This window comes from Pseudophryne corroboree, chromosome 1 (assembly GCF_028390025.1).
Source record: "Pseudophryne corroboree isolate aPseCor3 chromosome 1, aPseCor3.hap2, whole genome shotgun sequence".
Taxonomy (NCBI): Eukaryota; Metazoa; Chordata; class Amphibia; order Anura; family Myobatrachidae; genus Pseudophryne; species Pseudophryne corroboree.
The window spans coordinates 320,487,383-320,514,908 of record NC_086444.1 but is presented as its reverse complement, the minus strand read 5'-3'; the positions used below and the strand labels follow the sequence as shown (position 1 = coordinate 320,514,908).

At 44.0% G+C, this 27,526-nt stretch overlaps 1 protein-coding gene and 1 pseudogene across 3 annotated transcripts in view; one reads left to right on the top strand and one right to left on the bottom strand.

Annotated features, from left to right (window-relative positions):
- SCARB1 (scavenger receptor class B member 1) overlaps positions 1-27,526 on the top strand; it is a 215,088-nt gene that overhangs the window by 173,824 nt on the left and 13,738 nt on the right. For all 3 annotated transcript variants that reach the window (XM_063964593.1, XM_063964592.1, XM_063964591.1), the window contains exons 9-10: positions 18,626-18,699; positions 23,472-23,523. In XM_063964593.1, the coding sequence (XP_063820663.1) occupies positions 18,626-18,699; positions 23,472-23,523 (126 nt within the window). The remainder of the gene's footprint in view (positions 1-18,625; positions 18,700-23,471; positions 23,524-27,526) is intronic.
- On the bottom strand, positions 20,581-20,699 carry LOC134936681 (5S ribosomal RNA; annotated as a pseudogene).

Here is a 27,526-nt window from a genome sequence, read left to right as displayed (position 1 = left end):
ATGCCCCGCGACGCGACATCGTGGGGCATCGCACCGGCAGTTCAGGTGCGATGAAATTGCACCTGAACTGCCAAGGTGATTACCATGCGATAGATCACATGGTAATCATGTGATAGGCACGTCACCGCCGAGTGGGAGCAGCGGGTGCCCATCGCACATCGCAGTGCGATATATTGCATGTGTTTAAAAAAACACATGCGATCGCACCGTGATTCGATAAATATTGAGTGCAGCACATTCTGAGCTAGATGCATCATTGCTTGGAAAGTGATAAAATGGAGAAAGAAAAAGTGCCAGCCAATCAGGTTCTAACTGCCATGTCACAGGCTGTGTTTGAAAAATGGCAGTTAAGAGCTGATTGGCTGGTACTTTTTCACTCTCCATTTTATCACTTTACAAGCAATGATGCATCTGGCACACTATCTTGAGACGCGAGATTCAACCGGCATGCTCGCGCATCGCGTCGCAAGATCTGTAGTGTCAGATAAACTGTCTGGCAGGCATGTTATGTGCCTTTGTATGCCCAGCATTAGGTGGTATTGAAATCTTCAGCATGTGCATCTATCTCTCTAATACACGCCACAACCAATAATCCCCAAACATTCACCCAGGTTTTGTTTTGTTGTATCTAACGCCAAGGATGTAACCAGAACTTTGTGCGCCCCATAGCAACATTTTGAAGGGGCCCCCGTCCCAATGCTTCTAGAGAGACGCTTCTCTGCAGCAGTTATTAATTTTATGCCCTATAATAGTGCCCATGAACATTTTCTGAACCATAGTAGACCCTTATTTAATGTTATGCCCCATAGTTGTGCCCTAGTTTCTCTTATGAATCGCAGTAGTGCTTAAGTTCACCCTACAGTAAGTCACATTTCAGAGCTGCCAGTACATACTATTCCACACAGTACCCCTAATTCACATTATGATATATAGTGCTCTCCATTCATATTGTGCCTCATAACAGTGCCCTGGTTATGTTATATAACATTTAAAATGCCCTGCAGTTCATTTTATACCACACTACAATGAGCAGGTCCAGGGGCATTCCTAGATATATTGCAGGCCCCAAGGAAAAAGTTTGTGCGTAACTTTGATAGGGAAGATGGGCCCCTCTCCGCTCTGGGCCCCATAGCAGCAGCACTGCCTGAACCTATGGTAGCTATGCCCTTGTCGAACGCTGTAATGGATAACGCATTATTTGCAAACAGAGAAATGCCACATAGAAACTTTCATATTTTTACTTGTGTGTAAAAAAGACAATGGACACAACTTGCATGAAAGATCCTATTTTGCAGGCGTGTCCCCATTCTGTATGGTTGCATAACATATAATAGTTTGTATAGCAACCATAAAAGTAAATCTGTGAAAATCCTGTTTTCGTAAAGAGATTGAGTAAGAAGCTCATAAGATTTGTAAGAACTATACGGCAGTGATGTAGTTTGTAGTGTCCAGGCACCATGTTATTCATCTGCTCCTTTAACAGTTTATGTTGTAAACAATAGAAACCTTTATTTTACATGTATTTTGATATGGAGTACTAAAGCCTCTGTTTACGACGGGAATTCCATACTAGTAAATGGAAGGCATTCAGGACATCTGGAAGCGCTCTGAAAACTGGCACAAGTGAAGTTTCTAGGTGGGGTGCTTCCCATAGGACATCTGAGTGTCTTTGTGGCTTACTAAAAAGAACTCCTTATTGTACTTGTACATGGAGAGATGGCTGAGGAAAAATGTTGTGGGAAGGGTTTGTATAATGCAGTGTTATAGAGAACAATGTTGGGGCTGGTGGGTGCCGGCAGTCTTAATTGAACAGTGTTGGTTAAATCAAAATGATAAAAACACCAGTCCCTCTCTCACACTCTCTCATAATCTTCTTTGTTTCATAATATCAACAACCACAGTGTCAGTGACTTTTTGCTGTAGCCCATGTCCTAATTAAAGTCCAGACATTTTCAAGTTTGAATCTGTTGAGCTTATGAGTTTAGATGCAACCCGTGGTGAAAGGCTTTTAAAGTTAGAGATATTAAATGTTTTTTTTTGCAAAATGTTTTGTTTTTTTCATCTTATTTTTATTTATTTATTTGTTTTTGCTGATTTCAAATAATAGATATAGATATACATCGATACCTAGATAGATAGTATATATATATATATATATACTATCTATTAAAAAAAATTGATTAATATTGCGCCACGTGTGATGGGAACAGACGTGACAGATATGTTGTATTAACTTAACTCTATACGACACTCCCCCCTATTATATTAGGAGGCGTTAGCTATTTCCTTAAATAAGAACAGACACAGTAATTTCCCTAAATAAATTGGTAAAAAAGGATGAGGGGTTGCAGCGACCACTGGTGTCCACAATAAGGTAAAATACCAAATTGATAAAAAAATATATAAAATTTATTGACAAAGTGTCACATTACGTACATTTATGAAAAAATGGGGCAATACGTACAAACACAACTAAACTGTACGATTAAGCATGGCTGCATGTGTATATACAATATTTATTTATTTTTGTGTGTGTGGTGGTGATGGGTGGTTGGGGTTTGTAGTTTGTATACTATACTGGATATTTGTTTTCTTCATGGCAGTCCTAATATGTAGAAGTCCAGTCCTTTTTGTTCACCAATTCAGTGCTAAGGATGAGTGGGGTATGGCCTCAGGACTGTTGGGGTGCAAATTGGGGAGTTCTTAAATAAAATCCGACCCCATTTCTGGGATAGTTTCTCATTTGGCAGTACAGATGGTGTAATGGTTGGCATTACTGCTTCACAGAACTGAGGTCATGGGTTTGATTCCCACCATGGCCCTAACTGTGTGGAGTCTGTTTATTCTCCCCGTACTTGGGTGGGTTTCCTCCAGGTACTCTGGTTTCCTCCCACAATCCAAAAATGTACTGGTAGGTTAATTGTATCCCAAGAAAATGAACCCTGCAAATTCTGGAATGTGTGTGCATGTGGTAGGGAATATTGGGGCAGATGTGTTAACCTGGAGAGGCATAAGGAAGTGATAAACCAGTGATAAACATACCAGCCAATCCGCTCCAATATGTAAATTAACAGTTAGTAGTTGACTGGCTGGTGTGTTTATCACCTTGCACTTATCACTGGTTTATCACTTCCTTATGCCGTCTCCAGCTTAATACATCTGCCCCATTGATTGTAAGCTCCACTGGGGCAGGGACTTTTATGAATGGCCAAATATTCTCTCTGTAAAGCGCTGCAGAATGTGTGCGCGCTATATAAAGAACTGGTTGAATAAATAAAATTTATACCTCTTTCACAACAAAAATCCTAAGTCTGACCCAGGTTATTGAACACTGTTTCAAGCAGTGTCACAACTGCTTGAAACCATGTTCACGCTCAGGCTGGACCCGGGTTATTGCTGGGTCGTCCCCTTGCCGGCGCTTGGAGTCCACATCATCCATGACCCGCTTTGCACTGTTCAAACCGCAGGCTACCTGAGTCCGGGCCAGGTTCGACCCTGGTGGGTAACACAACCCGGGTTGACCGTATCACACCAAACCAGGACCCAGGTTTCCTCTGCAATAATTCGGTAAGAAGCTTGGTGTGAAAGGGTTATCTGTTTGACCCCTCCATACATTATGCTACATACATTTTCAAAAGCGAGTGAATGAAGTAAAGGGCATGATGTGATATATTTACTTATTCTGGCTCCAACCGAGTTATGTGATCCCTAATAAGTTATTCTCTGGCTGTGCGTGAGCACAGTTTCATGAGTTCAGGGGACTCTTGTGCCGCACTGCCCCTCCCTCTCCCATACCTGTGCAAGCGGTAACTTCCAACTTGCGGGCCCAAACCCCACTCTTAACTTGCTCGGGTGTAATCATCAGTAAACAGGAAAATCTTTAGTCTGTTTTTTGAAGGATTCTAGAGTGGAGGCATAGATTTTCTAGCCAGCCCTAGTTCTGCCACGTAATACCCATTGTCTACACCTTTCACTGGCTGCCTGTAAGAAGATGACTTTTTATTTCAGGATTGGCTTACTGACTTTCAAAAGCCCTCCATAACCAGGCTCCTAGGTACCTGAAGCGGTATCTGACCCCTTACATTTCCCCTCGCTCGTTTTCTGCGGATGAAGGACTATTAGCAGTACCTAGAATCTCCCTTACTACATTTGGGGGTTGATCTTTAGGCTTTGGCACTTTATTTGGAACTCTCGTCTAATGCACCGATTTGATTTCTGAAGAAAAAAAACACAACTCAGTAACTTGTTGGGTGTTTTTTTTAATGTAAAGTACTTTGAGACCTATTGTAAAAATAGTAGGGTTGTTGTTACTAGTTTAATAGATCCCGGTATATTGCGGGGTCACGTCAGTCTCTGTTCAGCTTTGCATCCTCCGCTTGTGGCTCCGTCCTGACCATCTGCTCCTATACTTACTCTGGCAGGTGGTCCTCCTGTCATAAAGCTGTCCAGTCTACCACAAAGTGGGAGCTGCCGGGGCTTGTGCATTGAGGGTTACATTTATTTATTTATTTATCTATCTATTTATTTAGTTATTGTTGTTATTAGTGACTACATTGTCACTATGATGTCTTTTGTACCAGCACTGTATCTTGGAGCATAATATGTTTTGATCATGAGAATTGTGAAACATGTTTATGAACCCATTAATTACTTTTTATCTTGACAATTAGAACTGCAAAGATCGTGTTGCTATGACCTATGTAGCCATGAGATTGAATGATTGTTTAATATGGTTATAATTCTGAATACATTAAATTATAATGATTCAGTGTTATTTCATACATCTGATTTTGGTGAAAGTTCCCTATATAGGTATTTGTTGCACCACGCCTGGCCATACCTCATGATGTCCAAAAGACTAAACTCTGATGTACTGCTTTGCGTGATTGTTAAATCTGCCTTTGTCCTTAGTCTGTGACATTTGTGTGATATTTGTGATGAGCTTTATACCTATACGGCTATGGTATGTGTTATGTAATAACAGGCAGTTATACCACATCAAGGCCCCCTATATTTTTTATGGCATTTTGTATAGTGTTGCAGCAGTGTTCTATAATTGTGTACACATGGTAATTGTATATTCTCCTAGTCATGCCAGTATGCTAAAACGTTGAGTTTGTAAAACCGTTATCTTTCGTTATTAGCAGGCCTAAGCACCCTGTGGAAGTTGAAAGAGCAGTTCCTTGCCACCAATAGTCTTCCGCTAAGCTTCTTTTCCTGCCCTTATTTCGAGTGCCCCGGTAAGCTCTCTGTCTCCCTCTCCGTTCTCTTGTTGCCAGCTGCCGCACTGACCTCTTGGTGATTACACGCTTTGTGGGGTTTTTTTTTTTTATTAAACCCCTTGTTACTAGATTAAGTTTATGGTACCTACCTAATTAAGAGTAGTGATGTGCACCGGACATTTTTCGGGTTTTGTGTTTCGGTTTTGGATTCGGTTCCGCGGCCGTGTTTTGGATTCGGGCGCGTTTTGGCAAAACCTCACCGAAATTTTTTTGTCTGATTCGGGTGTGTTTTGGATTCGGGTTTTTTTTACAAAAAACCCTAAAAAACAGCTTAAATCATAGAATTTGGTGGTCATTTTGATCCCATAGTTTTATTAACCTCAATAACCATAATTTCCACTCATTTCCAGTCTATTCTGAACACCTCACAATATTATTTTTAGTCCTAAAATTTGCACCGAGGTCGCTGGATGGCTAAGCTAAGCGACTCAAGTGGCCGACACAAACACCTGGCCCATCTAGGAGTGGCACTGCAGTGTCAGGCAGGATGGCACTTCAAAAAAATAATCCCCAAACAGCACATGATGCAAAGAAAAAAAGAGGCGCACCAAGGTCGCTGTGTGACTAAGCTAAGCGACACAAGTGGCCGACACAAACACCTGGCCCATCTAGGAGTGGCACTGCAGTGTCAGGCAGGATGGCACTTCAAAAAAATTGTCCCCAAACAGCACATGATGCAAAGAAAAAAAGAGGCGCACCAAGGTCGCTGTGTGACTAAGCTAAGCGACACAAGTGGCCGACACAAACACCTGGCCCATCTAGGAGTGGCACTGCAGTGTCAGGCAGGATGGCACTTCAAAAAAATTGTCCCCAAACAGCACATGATGCAAAGAAAAATTAAAGAAAAAAGAGGTGCAAGATGGAATTGTCCTTGGGCCCTCCCACCCACCCTTATGTTGTATAAACAGGACATGCACACTTTAACGAACCCATAATTTCAGCAACAGGGTCTGCCACACGACTGTGACTGAAATGACTGGTTGGTTTGGGCCCCCACCAAAAAAAGAAGCAATCAATCTCTCCTTGCACAAACTGGCTCTACAGAGGCAAGATGTCCACCTCATCATCATCCTCCGATTCCTCACCCCTTTCACTGTGTACATCCCCCTCCTCACAGATTATTAATTCGTCCCCACTGGAATCCACCATCTCAGGTCCCTGTGTACTTTGTGGAGGCAATTGCTGCTGGTGAATGTCTCCACGGAGGAATTGATTATAATTCATTTTGATGAACATCATCTTCTCCACATTTTCTGGAAGTAACCTCGTATGCCGATTGCTGACCAGGTGAGCGGCTGCACTAAACACTCTTTCGGAGTACACACTGGAGGGAGGGCAACTTAGGTAGAATAAAGCCAGTTTGTGCAAGGGCCTCCAAATTGCCTCTTTTTCCTGCCAGTATACGTGCGGACTGTCTGACGTGCTTACTTGGATGCGGTCACTCATAATCCTCCACCATTCTTTCAATGGTGAGAGAATCATATGAAGTGACAGTAGACGACATGTCCGTAATCGTTGTCAGGTCCTTCAGTCCAGACCAGATGTCGGCACTCGCTCCAGACTGCCCTGCATCACCGCCAGCGGGTGGGCTCGGATTTCTTAGCCTTTTCCTCGCACCCCCAGTTGCGGGAGAATGTGAAGGAGGAGATGTTGAGAGATACAACGTAGGTTTTAAATCTAGGATCGAGCACGGTGGCCAAAATGTAGTGCTCTGATTTCAACAGATTGACCACCCGTGAATCCTGGTTAAGCGAATTAAGTGCTCCATCCACAAGTCCCACATGCCTAGCGGAATCGCTCTGTTTTAGCTCCTCCTTCAATGTCTCCAGCTTCTTCTGCAAAAGCCTGATGAGGGGAATGACCTGACTCAGGCTGGCAGTGTCTGAACTGAGATTCACGTGTGGCAAGTTCAAAGGGTTGCAGAACCTTGCACAACGTTGAAATCATTCTCCACTGCGCTTGAGTCAGGTGCATTCCCCCTCCTTTGCCTATATCGTGGCCAGATGTATAGGCTTGAATGGCCTTTTGCTGCTCCTCCATCCTCTGAAGCATATAGAGGGTTGAATTCCACCTTGTTATCACCTCTTGCTTCAGATGATGGCAGGGCAGGTTCAGGATTGTTTGGTGGTGCTCCAGTCTTCTGTACGTGGTGGCTGAATGCCGAAAGTGGCCCGCAATTCTTCGGGCCACCGACAGCATCTCTTGCACGCCCCTGTCGTTTTTTTAAATAATTTTGCACCACCAAATTCAATGTATGTGCAAAACATGGGACGTGCTGGAATTTGCCCAGATGTAATGCACGCACAATATTGGTGGCGTTGTCCGATGTCACAAATCCCCAGGAGAGTCCAATTGGGTTAAGCCATTCTGCGATGATCTTCCTCAGGTTGTCAGCTGTGTGCCTCTTCTGGAAAGCGGTGATACAAAGCGTAGCCTGCCTAGGAACGAGTTGGCATTTGCGAGATGCTGCTACTAGTGCCGCCGCTGCTGTTCTTGCTGCGGGAGGCAATACATCTACCCAGTGGGCTGTCACAGTCGTATAGTCCTGAGTCTGCCCTGCTCCACTTGTCCACATGTCCGTGGTTAAGTGGACATTGGGTACAACTGCATTTTTTAGGACACTGGTGAGTCTTTTTCTGAGGTCTGTGTACATTTTCGGTATCGCCTGCCTAGAGAAATGGAACCTAGATGGTATTTGGTACCGGGGACACAGTACCTCAATCAAGTCTCTAGTTGCCTCTGAGTTAACGGTGGATACCGGAACCACGTTTCTCACCGCCCAGGCTGCCAAGGCCTGAGTTATCTGCTTTGCAGCAGGATGACTGCTGTGATATTTCATCTTCCTCGCAAAGGACTGTTGGACAGTCAATTGCTTACTGGAAGTAGTACAAGTGGTCTTCCGACTTCCCCTCTGGGATGACGATCGACTCCCAGCAGCTACAACAGCAGCGCCAGCAGCAGTAGGCGTTACACTCAAGGATGCATCGGAGGAATCCCAGGCAGGAGAGGACTCGTCAGACTTGCCAGTGACATGGCCTGCAGGACTATTGGCTTTCCTGGGTAAGGAGGAAATTGACACTGAGGGAGTTGGTGGTGTGGCTTGCAGGAGCTTGGTTACAAGAGGAAGGGATTTAGTGGTTAGTGGACTGCTTCCGCTGTCACCCAAAGTTTTTGAACTTGTAACTGACTTATGATGAATGCGCTGCAGGTGACGTATAAGCGAGGATGTTCCGAGGTGGTTAACGTCCTTACCCCTACTTATTACAGCTTGACAAAGGCAACACACTGCTTGACACCTGTTGTCCGCATTTGTGTTGAAATAATTCCACACCGAAGAGCTGATTTTTTTTTTTTTTTTTGTATTTTGACCAGGCATGTCAATGGCCATATTTGTCCCACGGACAACAGGTGTCTCCCCGGGTGCCTGACTTAACAAACCACCTCACCATCAGAATCCTCCTTGTCAATTTCCTCCCCAGCACCAGCAACAGCCATATCCTCATCCTGGTGTACTTCAGCAGTGACATCTTCAATTTGACTATCAGGAACTGGACTGCGGGTGCTCCTTCCAGCACTTGCAGGGGGCGTGCAAATGGTGGAAGGCGCAAGCTCTTCCCGTCCAGTTTTGGGAAGGTCAGGCATCGCAACCGACACAATTGGACTCTCCTTGGGTATTTGTGATTTAGAAGAACGCACAGTTCTTTGCTGTGCTTTTGCCAGCTTAAGTCTTTTCATTTTTCTAGCGAGAGGATGAGTGCTTCCATCCTCATGTGAAGCTGAACCACTAGCCATGAACATAGGCCAGGGCTTCAGCCGTTCCTTGCCACTCCGTGTCGTAAATGGCATATTGGCAAGTTTACGCTTCTCCTCAGACGCTTTTTAATTTTGATTTTTGGGTTATTTTACTGAACTTTTGTTTTTTGGATTTTACATGCTCTCTACTATGACATTGGGCATCGGCCTTGGCAGACGACGTTGATGGCATTTCATCGTCTCGGCCATGACTAGTGGCAGCAGCTTCAGCACGAGGTGGAAGTGGATCTTGATCTTTCCCTATTTTAACCTCCACATTTTTGTTCTCCATTTTTTAATGTGTGGAATTATATGCCAGTAACTATCAATAGCAATGGCCTACTACTATATATACTGCGCACAACTGAAATGCACCACAGGTATGGATGGATAGTATACTTGACGACACAGAGGTAGGTAGAGCAGTGGCCTTCCGTACCGTACTGCTATATATACTGGTGGTCACTGTCGGCAATCTGCAAAACTAAAATGCACCACAGGTATAGAATGTAGATGGATAGTATACTTAATGACGACACAGAGGTAGGTACAGCAGTGGCCTTACGTACTGCTATATATAGTATACTGGTGGTCACTGTGTCAGCAAACTGCAAAACTAAAATGCACCACAGGTATAGAATGTAGATGGATAGTATACTTAATGACGACACAGAGGTAGGTACAGCAGTGGCCTTCTGTACCGTACTGCTATATATACTGGTGGTCACTGTGTCAGCAAACTGCACAACTGAAATGCACCACAGGTATAGAATCTAGATGGATAGTATACTTAATGACGACACAGAGGTAGGTACAGCAGTGGCCTACTGTACTGTAATGCTATATATTATATACTGGTGGTCACTGGTCAGCAAAACTCTGCACTGTACTCCTCCTATATAATATTATACTGGTGGTCCCCAGTCCCCACAATAAAGCAGCACACAGCACAGATATGGAGTGTTTTTCAGGCAGACAACGTATACTGGTGGTCACTCTGCACTGTACTCCTGCTATATAATACAGCTGCTCCCCAGTCCCCACAATTAAGCAGTGTGAGCACAGATATATGCAGCACACTGAGCACAGATATGGAGCGTTTTTTTCAGGCAGAGAACGGATAACTGGTGGTCACTGATCAGCAAAACTCTGCACTGTACTCCTCCTATATTATACAGCTGCTCCCCAGCTCTCCCCACAATTAAGCAATAGTGCACAATCAAGTTCAACAATAACGGAGAGGACGCCAGCCACGTCCTCTCCCTAACATTTCCAATGCACGAGTGAAAATGGCGGCGACTCGCGGCTGCTTATATAGAATCCGAATCTCGCGAGAATCCGACAGCGGGATGATGACGTTCGGGCGCGCTCGGGTTACCCGAGCCATACGGGAGAATCCGAGTATGGCTCGGACCCGTGTAAAAAGGGTGAAGTTCGGGGGGGTTCGGTTTCCGAGAAACTGAACCTGCTCATCACTAATTAAGAGTGTAATTTTCTTTATTCCAGGGATGATAACCTGGACATTTTCTTTCTTTAATTACTGTTCCTATATCTTCTCATAATGGGCTACGTAGTGGGATTAGGACTAAATACTTAATTGTAAGATTAAACCTATTTTAATCCTTTTGTAAAATAGCAATGCCTTAGTAGGCAGTTGCGTGTTGTTTTAAGCATCCAGTATTCCATAGTACAAGGATTTCATATTGCTTCAATACAAGAAGTGACTTAGATAAGAAGCACTTAAACTCATAAATTCATTAGGCTCATTACCCCAGTGATAAGTGACAAACACGGACCATACGTCTTTCCTAGTCTTAGGTCAAATATTACCTTCTGTTTTTATTTGTTCATTTTTTTTTTTATTGCCATTATAATGGCGTTAAACTTTGGTACTGAATCTGATAAATGAAAAATACTAGATGATTAACTTGTTGAAGTCTAATGTTGTCCATGTCAGACACGCTCTGATAGAGTAGTGCAGGATGTGTCTGTACAAAGGCTTTACCCAGAGAAATGAGTGACAAAATTGACTCCATTTGTCAGTAAGGACTCCTCCTAATTTTATAACAATATCTTTGTTTTACTTAAATATAGTCTTAATAAAATCATGTCACATCTGGTTTAGCGAACAATGGTCTCATGGTAAAGCATATGTGTTGAGCACCTTATTTATAATCCTCCCCTGTATAAGTCCAGCTGTTACATAGCAGCTTTATAAAGTGATAAAGTACCAGCCAATCAGCTCCTGTCATTTTTCAAACACAGCCTGTTACGTGGCAGTTAGGAAGCTGATTGGCTGGTACTTTATCACTCGTTATCCGTCTCCACTTCATCACTTATTAAGGCTTAATGTATTTGGGCCATAGTTCTAGAAGGCTGCTCGATCATGTTTAACATAAAAAGTTTCTCTGACGTCCTAGTGGATGCTGGGAACTCCGAAAGGACCATGGGGAATAGCGGCTCCGCAGGAGACTGGGCACAAAAGTAAAAGCTTTAGGACTAGCTGGTGTGCACTGGCTCCTCCCCCCATGACCCTCCTCCAAGCCTCAGTTAGATTTTTGTGCCCGAACGAGAAGGGTGCAATCTAGGTGGCTCTCCTGAGCTGCTTAGAGTAAAAGTTTAAATTAGGTTTTTTATTTTCAGTGAGTCCTGCTGGCAACAGGCTCACTGCATCGAGGGACTAAGGGGAGAAGAAGCGAACTCACCTGCGTGCAGAGTGGATTGGGCTTCTTAGGCTACTGGACATTAGCTCCAGAGGGACGATCACAGGCCCAGCCATGGATGGGTCTCAGAGCCGCGCCGCCGTCCCCCTTACAGAGCCAGAAGAGCAGAAGAGGTCCGGAAAATCGGCGGCAGAAGACGTCCTGTCTTCAATAAGGTAGCGCACAGCACCGCAGCTGTGCGCCATTGCTCTCAGCACACTTCACACTCCGGTCACTGAGGGTGCAGGGCGCTGGGGGGGGCGCCCTGAGACGCAATAAAAATACCTTAGATGGCAAAAAAATACATCACATATAGCTCCTGGGCTATATGGATGCATTTAACCCCTGCCAGAATACATAGAAAAACGGGAGATAAGGCCGCCGATAAGGGGGCGGAGCCTATCTCCTCAGCACACTGGCGCCATTTTCCCTCACAGCTCCGTTGGAGGGAAGCTCCCTGGCTCTCCCCTGCAGTCACTACACTACAGAAAGGGTTAAAAAAGAGAGGGGGGGCACTAATTACGCGCAGTATTAAAGATACAGCAGCTATAAGGGGAAAAACACTTATATAAGGTTATCCCTGTATATATATAGCGCTCTGGTGTGTGCTGGCAAACTCTCCCTCTGTCTCCCCAAAGGGCTAGTGGGGTCCTGTCCTCTATCAGAGCATTCCCTGTGTGTGTGCTGTATGTCGGTACGTTTGTGTCGACATGTATGAGGAGAAAAATGATGTGGAGACGGAGCAGATTGCCTGTAATAGTGATGTCAACCCCTAGGGGGTCGACACCTGAGTGGATGAACTGTTGGAAGGAATTACGTGACCGTGTCAGCTCTGTATAAAAGACAGTGGTTGACATGAGACAGCCGGCTACTCAGCTTGTGCCTGTCCAGACGTCTCATAGGCCGTCAGGGGCTCTAAAGCGCCCGTTACCTCAGATGGCAGATATAGACGCCGACACGGATACTGACTCCAGTGTCGACGGTGAAGAGACAAATGTGACTTCCAGTAGGGCCACACGTTACATGATTGAGGCAATGAAAAATGTTTTACACATTTCTGATAATACGAGTACCACCAAAAAGGGGTATTATGTTCGGTGAGGAAAAACTACCTGTAGTTTTCCTGAATCTGAGAAATTAAATGAGGTGTGTGATGATGCGTGGGTTTCCCCCGATAACAACGGATAATTTCTAAAATGTTATTGGCATTATATCCTTTCCCGCCAGAGGTTAGGGTGCGTTGGGAAACACCCCCTAGGGTGGATAAAGCGCTCACACGCTTGTAAGGGCTCTACCCTCTCCTGAGATGGCCGCCCTTAAGGATCCTGCTGATAGAAAGCAGGAGGGTATCCTAAAATGTATTTACACACATACTGGTGTTATACTGCGACCAGCAATCGCCTCAGCCTGGATGTGCAGTGCTGGGTTGGCGTGGTCGGATTCCCTGACTGAAAATATTGATACCCTAGATAGGGACAGTATATTTTTGCCTATAGAGCATTTAAAAGATGCATTTCTATATATGCGTGATGCACAGCGGAATATTTGCCGACTGGCATCAAGTCTAAGTGCGTTGTCCATTTCTACCAGTAGAGGGTTATGGACACGACAGTGGTCAGGTGATGCGGATTTCAAACGGCATTTGGAAGTATTGCCTTATTAAGGGGAGGAGTTATTTGGGGTCGGTCTTTCAGACCTGGTGGCCACGGCAACAGCTGGGAAATCCACGTTTGTACCCCAGGTCGCCTCGCAACATGAGAAGACGCCGTATTATCAGGCGCAGTCTTTTCGTGGACAAGCGGGCAAAAGGTTCCTCATTTCTGCCCTGTGACAGAGGGAGAGGAAAAAGGCTGCAGAAATCAGCCAGTTCCCAGGAACAGAAACCCTCTCCCGCCTCTGCCAAGCCCTCAGTATGACGCTGGGGCTTTACAAGCAGAATCAGGCACGGTGGGGGGCCCGTCTCAATGAATTTCAGCGCGCAGTGGGCTCACTCGCAAGTAGACCCCTGGATCCTTCAGGTGATATCTCAGGGGTACAAATTGGAATTCGAGACGTCTCCCCCTCGCCGTTTCCTAAAGTCGGCTTTACCGATGTCTCCTTCTGACAGGGAGACAGTTTTGGAAGCCATTCACAAGCTGTATTCCCAGCAGGTGATAATCAAGGTACCCCTCCTGCAACAGGGAACGGGGTATTATTCCACACTGTTGTGGTACCGAAGCCGGACGGCTCGGTGAGACCGATTCTAAATCTAAAATCTTTGAACACTTACATACAGAGGTTCAAATTCAAGATTGAGTCACTCAGAGCAGTGATTGCGAACCTGGAAGAAGGGGACTACATGATGTCTCGGGACATCAAGGATGCTTACCTTCATGTCCAAATTTACCCTTCTCACCAAGGGTACCTCAGGTTTATGGTACAGAACTGTCACTATCAGTTCAGACGCTGCCGTATGGATGGTCCACGGCACCCCGGGTCTTTACCAAGGTAATGGCCGAAATTATGATATTCCTTCGAAGGAAGGGAATTTTAGTTATCCCTTACTTGGACGATTCCCTGATAAGGGTAAGATCCAGGGAACAGTTGGAGGTCGGTGTAGCACTATCTCAGGTAGTGTGGCGGCAGCACGATTGGATTCTCAATATTCCAAAATCGCAGCTGGTTCCGACGACTCGTCTTCTGTTCCTAGGGATGATCCTGGACACAGTCCAGAAAAAGGTGTTTCTCTCGGAGGAGAAAGCCAGGGAGTTATCCGAGCTAGTCAGGAACCTCCTAAAACCGAGCCAAGTCTCAGTGCTCAATGCACAAGGGTTCTGGGTAAAATGGTGGCTTCCTACGAAGCAATCCCATTCGGCAGATTCCACGCAAGAACTTTCCAGTGGGACCTGCTGGACAAATGGTCCGGGTCGCATCTTCAGATGCATCAGCGGATAACCCTGTCACCAAGAACAAGGGTGTCCCTCCTGTGGTGGTTGCAGAGTGCTCATCTTCTAGAGGGCCGCAGATTCGGCATTCAGGACTGGGTCCTGGTGACCACGGATGCCAGCCTGCGAGGCTGGGGAGCAGTCACACAGGGAAGGAATTTCCAGGGCTTATGGTCAAGCCTGGAGACATCACTTCACATAAATATCCTGAAGCTAAGGGCCATTTACAATGCTCTAAGCTTAGCAAGACCTCTGCTTCAAGGTCAGCCAGTGTTGATCCAGTCGGACAACATCACGGCAGTCACCCACGTAAACAGACAGGGTGGCACAAGAAGCAGGAGGGCAATGGCAGAAGCTGCAAGGATTCTTCGCTGGGCGGAAAATCATGTGATAGCACTGTCAGCAATTCCGGGAGTGGACAACTAGGAAGCAGACTTCCTCAGCAGACACGACCTCCACCCGGGAGAGTGGGGACTTCACCCAGAAGTCTTCCACATGATTATAAACCGTTGGGAAAAACTCAACAGGTATTGCGCCAGGTCAAGGGACCCTCAGGCAATAGCTGTAGACGCTCTGGTAACACCGTGGGTGTACCAGTCAGTGTATGTGTTCCCTCATCTGCCTCTCATACCCAAGGTACTGAGATTGATAAGATGGAGAGGAGTAAGCACTATATTCGTGGCTCCGGATTGGCCAAGAAGGACTTGGTAACCGGAACTTCAAAAGATGCTCACGGAGGATCCGTGGCCTCTACCTCTAAGAAGGGACCTGCTTCAGCAAGGACCCTGTCTGTTCCAAGACTTACCGCGACTGCGTTTGACGGCATGGCGGTTGAACGCCGGATCCTGAAGGAAAAAAGGCATTCCGGATGAAGTCATCCCTATCCTGATCAAAGCCAGGAAGGATGTAACCGCAAAACATTATCACCGCATTTGGCGAAAATATGTTGCGTGGTGCGAGGCCAGTAAGTCCCGACGGAGGAAATTCAACTGGGTCGATTCCTACATTTCCTGCAAACAGGAGTGTCTATGGGCCTGAAATTGGGGTCCATTAAGGTTCAAATTTCGGCCCTGTCAATTTTCTTCCAAAAAGAACTAGCTTCAGTCCCTGAAGTTCAGACGTTGTAAAAGGGGTACTGCATATACAGCCTCCTTTTGTGCCTCCAGTGGCACCTTGGGATCTCAATTTAGTTTTTGGGTTCCAAAAAGTCACATTGGTTTGAACCACTTAAATCTGTGGAGTTAAAATATCTCACATGGAAAGTGGTCATGCTGTTGGCCCTGGCCTGGGCCAGGCGCGTGTCAGAATTGGCGGCTTTATCCTGAAAAATCTGATTTTCCATTCGGACAGGGCGGAATTGAGGACTCGTCCTCAGTTTCTCCCTAAGGTGGTTTCAGCGTTTCACCTGAACCAACCTATTGTGGTGCCTGCGGCTACTAGGGACTTGGAGGACTCCAAGTTGCTTGACGTTGTCAGGGCCCTGAAAATATATGTTTCCAGGACGGCTGGAGTCAGAAAATCTGACTCGCTGTTTATCCTGTATGCACCCAACAAGCTGGGTGCTCCTGCTTCTAAGCAGACTATTGCTCGTTGGATTTGTAGTACAATTCAGCTTGCACATTCTGTGGCAGGCCTGCCACAGCCAAAAATCTGTAAATGCCCACTCCACAAGGAAGATGGGCTCATCTTGGGCGGCTGCCCGATGGGTCTCGGCTTTACAACTTTGCCGAGCAGCTACTTGGTCAGGAGCAAATACGTTTGTAAAATTCTACAAAATTGATACCCTGGCTGAGGAGGACCTGGAGTTCTCTCATTTGGTGCTGCAGAGTCATCCGCACTCTCCCGCCCGTTTGGGAGCTTTGGTATAATCCCCATGGTCCTTTCGGAGTTCCCAGCATCCACTAGGACGTCAGAGAAAATAAGAATTTACTTACCGATAATTCTATTTCTCATAGTCCGTAGTGGATGCTGGGCGCCCATCCCAAGTGCGGATTGTCTGCAATACTTGTACATAGTTACAAAAATCGGGTTATTATTGTTGAGCCATCTTTTCAGAGGCTCCTCTGTTATCATGCTGTTAACTGGGTTCAGATCACAGGTTGTACGGTGTGATTGGTGTGGCTGGTATGAGTCTTACCCGGGATTCAAAATCCTTCCTTATTGTGTACGCTCGTCCGGGCACAGTATCCTAACTGAGGCTTGGAGGAGGGTCATGGGGGGAGGAGCCAGTGCACACCAGCTAGTCCTAAAGCTTTTACTTTTGTGCCCAGTCTCCTGCGGAGCCGCTATTCCCCATGGTCCTTTCGGAGTTCCCAGCATCCACTACGGACTATGAGAAATAGAATTATCGGTAAGTAAATTCTTATTTTCTGTATAGTGGTGAACTTTTTTTTTTTTTTTTTGTGATTGTCGGCAACTTGTATACAGCATGCACAAGTAAAAATTGGTTTCTTCAATCATTCTAGCAGAAGTAAAGCAGGGACACCTAATATCTCCAATCCTTTACTAGGTTTATCTATGTCTGACACTCCTGCAGTCATAATACATATTTCCTTTGCTGTAAATAGAATGTGCTGATTTTTAATCATATGGAGATATACTATCGCAAAGAGCATTTATTACCCCTATTTTCATGAACTCTTTAGACTGCCAATCCCTTTTAAGATCAGGCAGATACATGGTCCTGAAAATAGCGAACTAAAGTGAAAACACCCCTGAAGTAAGCGTTCAGGATGTTACTGACTTAAGTAGAAGTCTTACTCCCTCTACAGGCAGCTTTTAGTCCCTTGCAATGAAGTTAATTTTAGTCAAATCCGTTATTGCTAACAGATTAACAGTATCCATTCAATACCTGGCAACGGACAGTAAATTCCTGTCATTCGGTTTTTAAAGATTTGCTTCCGTGCCATGTGTTTTTTATTTTTTTATTATTATTAAAAAATAAAAATATCAGCTACACTCTGCCCTTTGTTCTCTAATGAGGTTACAAATGTATGAATCTGTCCTTGCTTTATAAATGTAGCTTAAATTTCTAGAAGTTATTTTAAAATACAAAAGGTAAGTTATTCCTGTCTACTGGTGATGTTCGGTATTGAGGTTTCTGCCATCCGTCAAACCAATTTGACTTCACATAGCATGGCATACCTCCAACATTTTAAGTCTCGTTACAGAGACGCTTGCAATAAAAGGAGGCATGGTCACTAGTCACAGGGATTGTCACCTCAGCTTACCCTTCCCTATTCTAAAAATACCCCATAAATGTCGTGCACACCAGGGGCATTAGACACGAGGCACCCGTTGACGACTACTCTGCTATTTAATAAACTGCACAGGCCCCCCAGCGTGTTTGGATCACTTCAAATGGGAACTGTCCCACCCAAATCAGAATAGTTGTAAGGTATGCCATGCTGCTGACATGTAGGTTTAACACTGCCAAATCTCAGTGAAGCACAATGGAGGGGAGGGGGAAGGGATCGTATAATCTGTCCTACTGTATATAGCATTTATTTATTTGAGCTTCTCTAAAATTTAAGATAATGGGGATTATTCAGGTTTGTTATCAAATCAAAAAGTTAGCAGTTGGGCAAAACCATGTGGCACTGCACGTGGGGCGTGTGTAAAATGTGCAGAGAGTTAGATTTGGGTGGGATGTGCGCAAACTGAAATCTAAATTGCAGTGTAAAAATAAAGCAGACAGTATTTACCCTGCACAGAAACAAAATAACCCACCCAAATCTAACTCTCTCTGCACATGTTATATCTGTCCCACCTGCAGTGCACATGGCTTTGCCAAATTGCTAACATTTATGGTTTGCTAACAACTCTGAATAACCCCCAATGCCAATAAAAGTAATACGGTGGTCCTATCTAAATAAAATGTCAGAAAGTGTCATCAGTGCTATAAATATGGCTTTTATTTTCTCAGCTCACAGGAATTCCAATGAATTGTTCCATCAAGATGCAGCTCAGTATACTTACAATGGGTGTCAATGGTATTATGTAAGTATCTCCCAGTTTAAGCATGATAGAAAATAGATCTATTTACTGTAAATATAAAATAACCATACATTTAGTCAAAGGTTAAAAAAAAATAATAGTTTTTTGCATAATCCGTTTCTATGTTTATTTTTCACATCTACAATACATAGTGCCTTGTGCATTAAACAAATATTAGGCTTCCTCCATAGAAGCCACATGATATAGTTGATGGCTCTAAGCCTCCTATAATAAATTGTCGTTATTTGTGCATTTCCATTTTTGTTTATTCTTTTTATGTTTAACCTAGCCCACCCTAGGCTAATACACTCCTAGCCCCCAACCCCCAATACTTTACTTTCAGAGTCACAACATAGGCATGCGTTTTAGGGACTGCTATACAATACATGGTACATTCCAGAGGCTGCCATACAATACAGAGAGAATGTTACTATACAATATAGACTTGGACAGCTGTGGACACAGTAGCCATGGGGAATACAGAGATACAGGGACCGTAGAGCAATTTGGGTACACTGAGATACAGCAGTGGTTGGGCTATACTTAAAACTGTATGGCTATAATCCATTATTGAGTAATATCACCACAGGAAAAAGAAACACAATTTAACTACCGCACATGCACAACATACTCGCTGTTCTTTGTGTCCAAGGTTGCTGGGACAGGGTTGGCGATGGGCACTGGGGAAAGCCATAGCAGCATCACAATGCGTAATTTCGATTATGTGTTGTGATGGAAGATAAGCAGTGTAGAAAGGGTTGTGCTCTTCCAAGTCAACCATTTCTACATGGATAAGGTAAGTAATCACTAATTCATACAAGAAAAATGTAAAAAATGTACCATTAGGGCCTTAGCTGGACACAGTGGTGACCAGTGCAGGAGCTTCCCAGTGCACTTAACCTCACAGAACAAGCACCAGAGAAGCAAGAGGAAGATTAAGATGGGTGCTACCTCTCAACGGACTACTGGGATCTCATACTGATCCCCTCTTAACAATACACTCTTCACCTTTCTATGTAATGAGATGCGTCCTAGAGCAAGCATAGAGGAATGTAAAGGATAGGTGCTGGGCATGCCCAAATCATTCAACGTGTGCCTTTCTACATAGTATGGTGCCTCTGTAGGCTTCTAGGTGAAATGGGGTGCCACAGACTTATCCCTGTGCAACAGCAACATTCCCAGATCATCGGGTTGGGTATAGGTGACCGGCAGTTGGTATACCGCCAGTCACCATACTGATGGCGGGATCCCCGTGTTTAGATTGGAGAAAGGGGAGGGGGGGGGGGGCTGGTAATAGTCCCTGTTAGTCGGCATGCCACCGGGCGGAATTCCGGCATCTGTATAGGGACTCTTCTTGAGTAGGTCAATCTCTTTTTATAGAAGAGCATTGAAGAGGAAAAAACAAATGATGTGCCCTGATTGTTCCAGCTCCCTTTTGTACCATGACAGGAATTACTGCAACTTCTAATCTCTACCTAATCAGGAAGGGAGCTAACATTGTGAGTAAAGGCATTTTTAGAAGAAAAAGAATCTATCTGGCACTGTGACTCTTACATCTGTCTATAATATCATTGATTATGGGGGTAAAGAGAAAAGAAGTGACCTTTGTTGGGAGCACTCGCTCTCAGAAATTTTTTTTGGATTAATTTTGTAATGATAGAGTAATTAAAACATAACTTTTAATAGTAACAAATTTAATATAAAATATGAACACACAGACAAGGTCAAAAATAAATAAATAGATGGCTATGTTAACCGTGAACCACAAACTCCGCTGTATCTGTGAATTTATTGATGAATTTGTTAAACATTATTTGCATGTCTGCTAAATATATATCCAAAATACTGCAGGATCAGCCTTGTTGCTTATATGATGCCAGCGGTAACCTACAACACCTGGTATGCCCTAGTGGTCTCCCACTTAAGTACTGACCAGGCCCAACACTGTATTGCTTCCAAGATCAGACGAGATTGGGCATATACAGTGTGGTATGGTAGTAGGTTGTGTTTGATCAACAAGATAAGGTGCAGTTGTTATAGAGGATATATAAGAGGTAGTTATCACTGAGCCTGGCTACAATGATCAATGCAGTGCCTTGCCAGGGTTGTTTAGTTGACCATCATTTCGCCAGTTTGCAACCCAATCTTACAGGTATACAGGGGTTTGAATCATCTGGTCAGTATAGACTTGTGTCAACAAGGCCTGTATTTTTATGGGCCTAACAACGCCACTACAGGAACTGGTCAATATAGGCTTGCACAAAAAGGCCTGTATTTTATATAGGCATAACAACACTGCTTTGAGATCCAGAGGAATAATATCTCCATTACTGATCAAATCTCCCTGTTGAGCGTGTGAGCATAAGATGTGAAAAATAAAAGTTGTAATAATAGCAAACCGTAAAATCCTCAATTGGACTGTAACATACAGCTTGAAAAAAGAGGCTAAGACTGTAACGATCTAACCCTTCTGCTGTTCTCCCGTCATGCCAGCATCTTTGGTATAGGACGGGGAATGAGAGAGGGCAGAGTACAGTCATACAGCTGAAAGAAAGGTAGATAGACTTTTAGCACTGAGGTTAGTAAAGAGATACCCTTGATGTGAATATTCACCACAGCGCAAGTAGTCCGTCTCCATATTTATCCCATAGTGCGAATCAGTCATAAATAAGATAAAGAGGCACAAGATGGTCATATACATAAATAAATATAAGGATATTAAATTAAATAAATATGTGCGTATGTGAAAAAGTTCTCAAACATCCACTTTTCTTTGGCTGATAAATAGGTCAAAGAAAAGTGGCTGTTTTAGAACTTTTTTCCATACTTTTTCTATCATTACAAAATTAATCCTAAATTTTTTTCCAAGGGCGAGTGCTCCCAACAAAGGTCACTTTTCTCTTTACCCCCATATTCAATTATGTCCTTTGACCTATGGGAGCACCACTGACAATCACCATCTCATCTACCCAAAAAGTCGTTACGAATGGTAGACGGTGATGAATGCTAGACTGTAGTCTAACTTGTCGGTTTTCTCGGAAACTCAATGACACAACTTATTATTTATTACATACAACATTGTCCAGTGCGGTACCCTCAATCTAATCTGTCTATATCATTAAGGTTCATCATCAAAGATTATGTAACCTGTATCACCAAACTGCAGCTTCAGTCCACACCCAAGCATGGCCATAGAAAGGATGTTGGGGCTATGGTACCTTGAGGGGCATGGCCTATTTAAGGAGGCGTGGTAGTGTCTCCTTGCAAAAAAATCCAGGAAAATTATGGTTTGGGGGGGGGGGGGGGGGGGGGGGGGGGGGGGGGGGGGGGGGGGGGGGGGGGGGGGGGGGGGGGGGGGGGTGCCATTGTTTCTCTCTACAGGAGAAAATCGAGGAGGCACATTTTAGTAGTAAGCACATGGTAGGCAGTAGCCAGGGTGCTGCCAGGTAAGGTGGGCAAAGGGGGAGAGGACACCATGGGTCCAGGTGATTAAAACCCGCTCCGAAATCTCCCCCCCCCCCCCCCCCCCCCCCCCCCCCCCCCCCCCGCCTTTCCCTTTGCATCACTGCACCCAAGGAGCACTGACCCTCGATATGATTAAAAGGATCAATGCTTAAGCCAGAAAGTGTGGTCTTAGTTCAGGCCAATATTACTGCGGAGTACCTTTTTAAAATTTAGAAGAAACACCAGGGGGCTTATATCATTTTTAAAACTGCAATAATTTTAAAAGGCAACACCAACCTCATTTTGCCTTTTACATGACGCCTGTTTTAAAAATATGGGCAGAGTCTTTGAGGCCATTGCATAAGCCCCCACATCTTCAGCTAAACACAGAAAGCGGTGTGTGTGTAAAAGCACATGGAATTGATGCCCAATAGTGTTTTGAGTATCTTGAAGGCAGCTGATCCATAGATGTTTTATGCACAAAGCTCTCTATTATTTATTATTATCCTTTATTTATATGGCGCCACAAGCGATCCGCAGCGCCCATTACACAGTACATAATCAAATGAGCAAGCAGGAGAACAGCACTTACAGTTCAAGACCATATTGGACAGCTATAGAAAACCAAGGTTTAGGTGCCATCAAAGGGAGTATGAAGTTTAAGATAGTGTAAGAAAAGGAAAGGCACGTGAGGAAGGAAGTCCCTGCTCTTGCGAGCTTACAATCTAAAAGGTGAAGGGCTAATAGACCGGGATGACACAGAAAGGGTAGACAGTGAGCATAGACAAGAGGGTTAGTAGGAGAGTTGGTCTCAAGTGTTTGAGAAAATGATATACAGTGCATCCAATGAGTGGCAGCTCTCTGGATGACAGTGTCTTGTTAAAGAGAGAGATCCAAGTAGAATGGCCAGTCTGGTGCAATCTGATAAGTAGGAGACGGTAGCTAAAATAACCATACATTACAACAGTGGTTTGCAGAAGATGTCTGAACACACACAATGTCTATACTAGCAGTGAATGTGCTAAAACAGCAGACGTACTGAACAGATTATACCCCTGTCAGCTAAGAACAGGGATCTGAGGACACATTGGGCATCCTCTAATTGTCTCTTCTGAAAATTTTCCTTCAGATGTCTCTCCAAAAAGTCCTACTTTTATGTATAGCCACTGTTCTGGTGCCACCTGCAGGCTTTAGGAAGGTACTGCTGGTCATGTCAAATGGTGGGAAAACAAACTGAATATAGTGTTTGCTTTGGTGCAATGCTTTTGTAAAATTCCAACTGAATTATCTAATCTCATTTGTGGTTTTGTTTTTGTTTTTTGTATTTTTAGGCAAACTGGAAAGATTAAGCCTGTAATTTTACCAATCCTGTGGTTTGCAGAGGTGAGTCTAAGATAAACCCTTGAGCCATAGTTGCCTACCCTCCAGCATTCTGCAGGAGACTCCCTGAAATAGTAGCAATCTCCCAGACTCCCTAGATAGTCCATCAGTCTCCCTGATTGCACCTTATCCCCATTATACAACTGTTACATACCTGGGGGAAAAAGAGAAATCAGAGATGCTATATTCAAAGCTATCCGTTTGGATGGTCAACCATGTTTTGGTCGACATTGACATGGTCAACGTGGACATATGGTCGACACATGAAAATGGTCTATACAGGACAGGTCGACCCATGGAAAGGTCGACATGACTTTAAAAGAAATAAAAAATAGATTTTTAACTTTTTCATACTTTACCATCCACGTGGACTATGATTGGGAACAGTAATCTGTGCTAAGCGCAGCGGTAGCGGAGCTAATTGGGGTTCCTGGTCATGTTACCAAAAAATTACACCAAAAACAGTTAAAAAAAATCATGTAGACCTTTTCCTGTGTCGACCTGTCCCGTGTCGACCATTTTCATGTGTTTACTATTAGTCCATGTCGACCAATAGTGGTCGACCTAATGAATGTCGACCTTAACATGGTCGACCATTCATACCAGAACCCATTCAAATGGGCTCATTTCACTGCGTTTGTTATAAGGCGCAATAATCCCTATGGCTCCATGCATTTAAAATAAGGTTTCTCGTGGCCACTTACAGTATATAGAGCCTCTTATGTAACACAATACAGGAACAAATCCTTTAAAAACATCAGTGTCTTTTCTTCAACAAGTAGATCTTACTAACTTTGGGGCTCATTTACATTTGGATGCAAGTCATTTTCATGACACGCCTCTCAGATGTAGCAGGACACGTCCGCACTGATAGGTGTTACTTTCACAATCTCCCTGAAATGCTTTTTCAAAAGTAGGCAAGTATGCTTTCAGCTTGTTATTCTTCAAAAGGTCACAACATAAATGGTGAATAATATCGAACGTATTTCTGTTGTGAGTTTGTCATTGACATTACTAGATTACTGCTTTATTAGTACATTTAATACTTCTGTTAACTGATTTAAAATGTGTGCAGGGAAAAGACCGAGCTGGATTTATGTCATGGCACCCTGTGTGCACACAATCCCTGTAACCTTGAACCTTCATATTAGCCACACACCGTTTACGGGAGAATATTTATTTATTTTTTACCTACAGTATTTAATACAACTCTATATACAGCCCATGTGACCAGCACTTTATGGATTAGTACTATTCTCGTCCTTGTGCTGCCCCTGAATCTGAGCCAGTGGGTGCAGAGAGCAGCTGCTTTAGCCTGTACATTTATTACCAGCTCTCCAGCTGCTGGAAACACATTGGCTGTCAGAGATCCTTGATTGAGAAGCAGGTAACCATTATGGTACAGTGAGGATGATTGTCATTAGCAACTCCAGGAGAACGTTTGACAGTATTGTGAGTAAGGAGTGTTTGAACCGACAGCTGTTATATTAGTGTCATGCCACAGTCCTGTCAATCTGATCACTGCAACCCTCTATTGCTAGACTTCTGATATTGGCCCTCATTCCGAGTTGTTCGCTAGCTACTTTTAGCAGAAATGCAAACACAAAGCCACCGCCCTCTGGGAGTGTACCTTAGCATAGCAGAATTGCTAACGAAAGATTAGCAATTCTGCTATAAGTATTTCCTTGCAGTTTCTGAGTAGCTCCAGACCTACTCCTAGATTGCGATCACCTCAGTCCGTTTAGTTCCTGGTTTGACGTCACAAACACGCCCAGCGTCCGGCCAGCCACTCCTGCGTTTTTACCTGGCACGCCTGCGTTTTTTAGCACACTCCCTGAAAACGGCCAGTTTCCGCCCAGAAACACCCACTTCCTGTCAATCACACTACGATCAGCAGAGCGATTGAAAAGCTTTGTTCGCCCGTGAGTAAAATAGCATAGTTTTGTGTAAAATTGCTTAGTGCGTGCGCCCTGCTGTGCATACGCATGCGCAGAACTGCCGGATTTTAGCCTATTAGCAACTCTGCTAAAAATAGCAGCGAGCGAACAACTCGGAATGACCACCGTTGTACAATAAGTTATAGTGACTGTTAACAGTTATGCAGAGAAATAGAAATGGTCATCGTTAATGCAGTCTTTTCCCTTTGTAGTACCAATTGTAGTTTCCAATGCTGACTGCCTTCAAATAATGGATCCCAGCTTTTGACACTCGCCAAGCATGAGGCTATAGCTTAACATCCTAAAGCCCTAAAACTGGATGTTTGTTTAAAAACAAAAACAACAACTTGATATTGCCCTGTAGTCAAGGAAAATGACTAATTGTGTTAATATGCAAATGGTTAGTTGGATAATTGTAAAGGTCATAGTTCATATAGGGGGGATGTTTATCAAAGCTTAAAGAGAAAGTGACACCTAATCAGCTTCCATTTTACAGGATGTATTTGAAAAATTACAGTTTGTAGCTAATTGGTTAGTATTTTATGTATTTATTAAACTGTTTCTTATATAGCGCAGCATATTTCATTGTGCTTTACAATTGGAAACCGTGATAGAATAAAACTGGTAATAACACACAGACATAGGGGTATATTCAATTGATGTTGGATCCTCTCCGACAGATGATCCGACACGGCACTATTCAATGCCGGCCGTTTCCAGCCATCATTCCGACAAATGCAGATTCAACTTGATTACAAGTCTAATCTGCATCAGTGGCAACCTGTCAAAAACAGCCGCGTTTTCAACAAATACATGAGGATCAGCGAGTAACTCGACAATCCACGTGTTTTCCGTCAAGTGACAGTTTTTTCGACACTCCAAAAAAACGTCACTTTCATTGAATAGGTCGAGTGCATATTCAACCTAAAAACTGTTTTTCCGACTGTCAGAAAAACCGGCAGCAATTTAATACCCCCCTTAACGGTAGGAAGGCCCTGCACGCAACCTTTTAATCTATGGGGAAATAGGCACTGATACACAAGGACAAGTGCTATATATTTCAAAATGGTCAAACCAGATTGCAAAGGGCTGTATGGTATAGTCACAGAGCAGTGTTGGTCAGGGGGATGTGAAGTGAATAAAGACAAAATATGTGAGGTTATGTGTGGCATGCATAGAACAGGGACGTGCGGTAAGGTAAATGGCTCAGGAGGCACTGGTTAGTACTAGAGCCAGATTTACACACACTATATCCAAAGGGTTCATGTGGTAATTATACATAGTTGCAGCTGGGAAGTTGGTGAGTTTTGATCCTAGATGTGCATAAAAGATAGGCAGGTGAGGCACTCTTGACTATAAAAATGATTAGAATAATGCAAAGAAGATATTTGTAATATAGTCTTTGTATTTTTCATATATTTTATGTAGTCAAAATTCTGGCGTATATGTTAGTAGACAGGAAAGTCTCTGCCTCACCTCACCATACATCACTGGTAGAGAGGGAATGTTCTTGAGCAGGATAGCTTATGAAAGCTTTGTGGCTGGTTCCGGTATTTGATACGCTTGCCTGAAGAGGTGAGTTGTCCGTGAACGCTTGAAGGTTTGGAGAGTCTAATAGTGTGTGGTAGGACATTATTATCTCTGTACACACTCACGCGCTCTTTATTTCTCTCTCTCTCTCTCTCTCTCTCTCTCTCTCTCTCTCTCTCTCCATCAATAAATCTGCCCACAAACTACCAACCAGTCGTCAGGGGTGTAGACAGAACACTATGGGCCCTGTTGCAACATTTTTAAGGGGTCCCAATGCTTTAGGATAGTGGGGGAAAACAGTCACATTGAGTGGAGGTATTCTTAATTTCAGCACCATGTAACTTTCTGGGATAGTCCTAACTTCTGAGTTCAGTCCTCACACAAAGACTAGTTTCTGATAGTGCTGGGCACACAAATTCGCTTTGCTGTGCCAGTGGGGGTGAAATGAAAGCGCAGGAGATGAATTGTATAAGATTGGGGCATTGCTGAGAGGCAGAAACAGAGACCTCCACTTATGGGAGCACTGACGGATTCTTTAG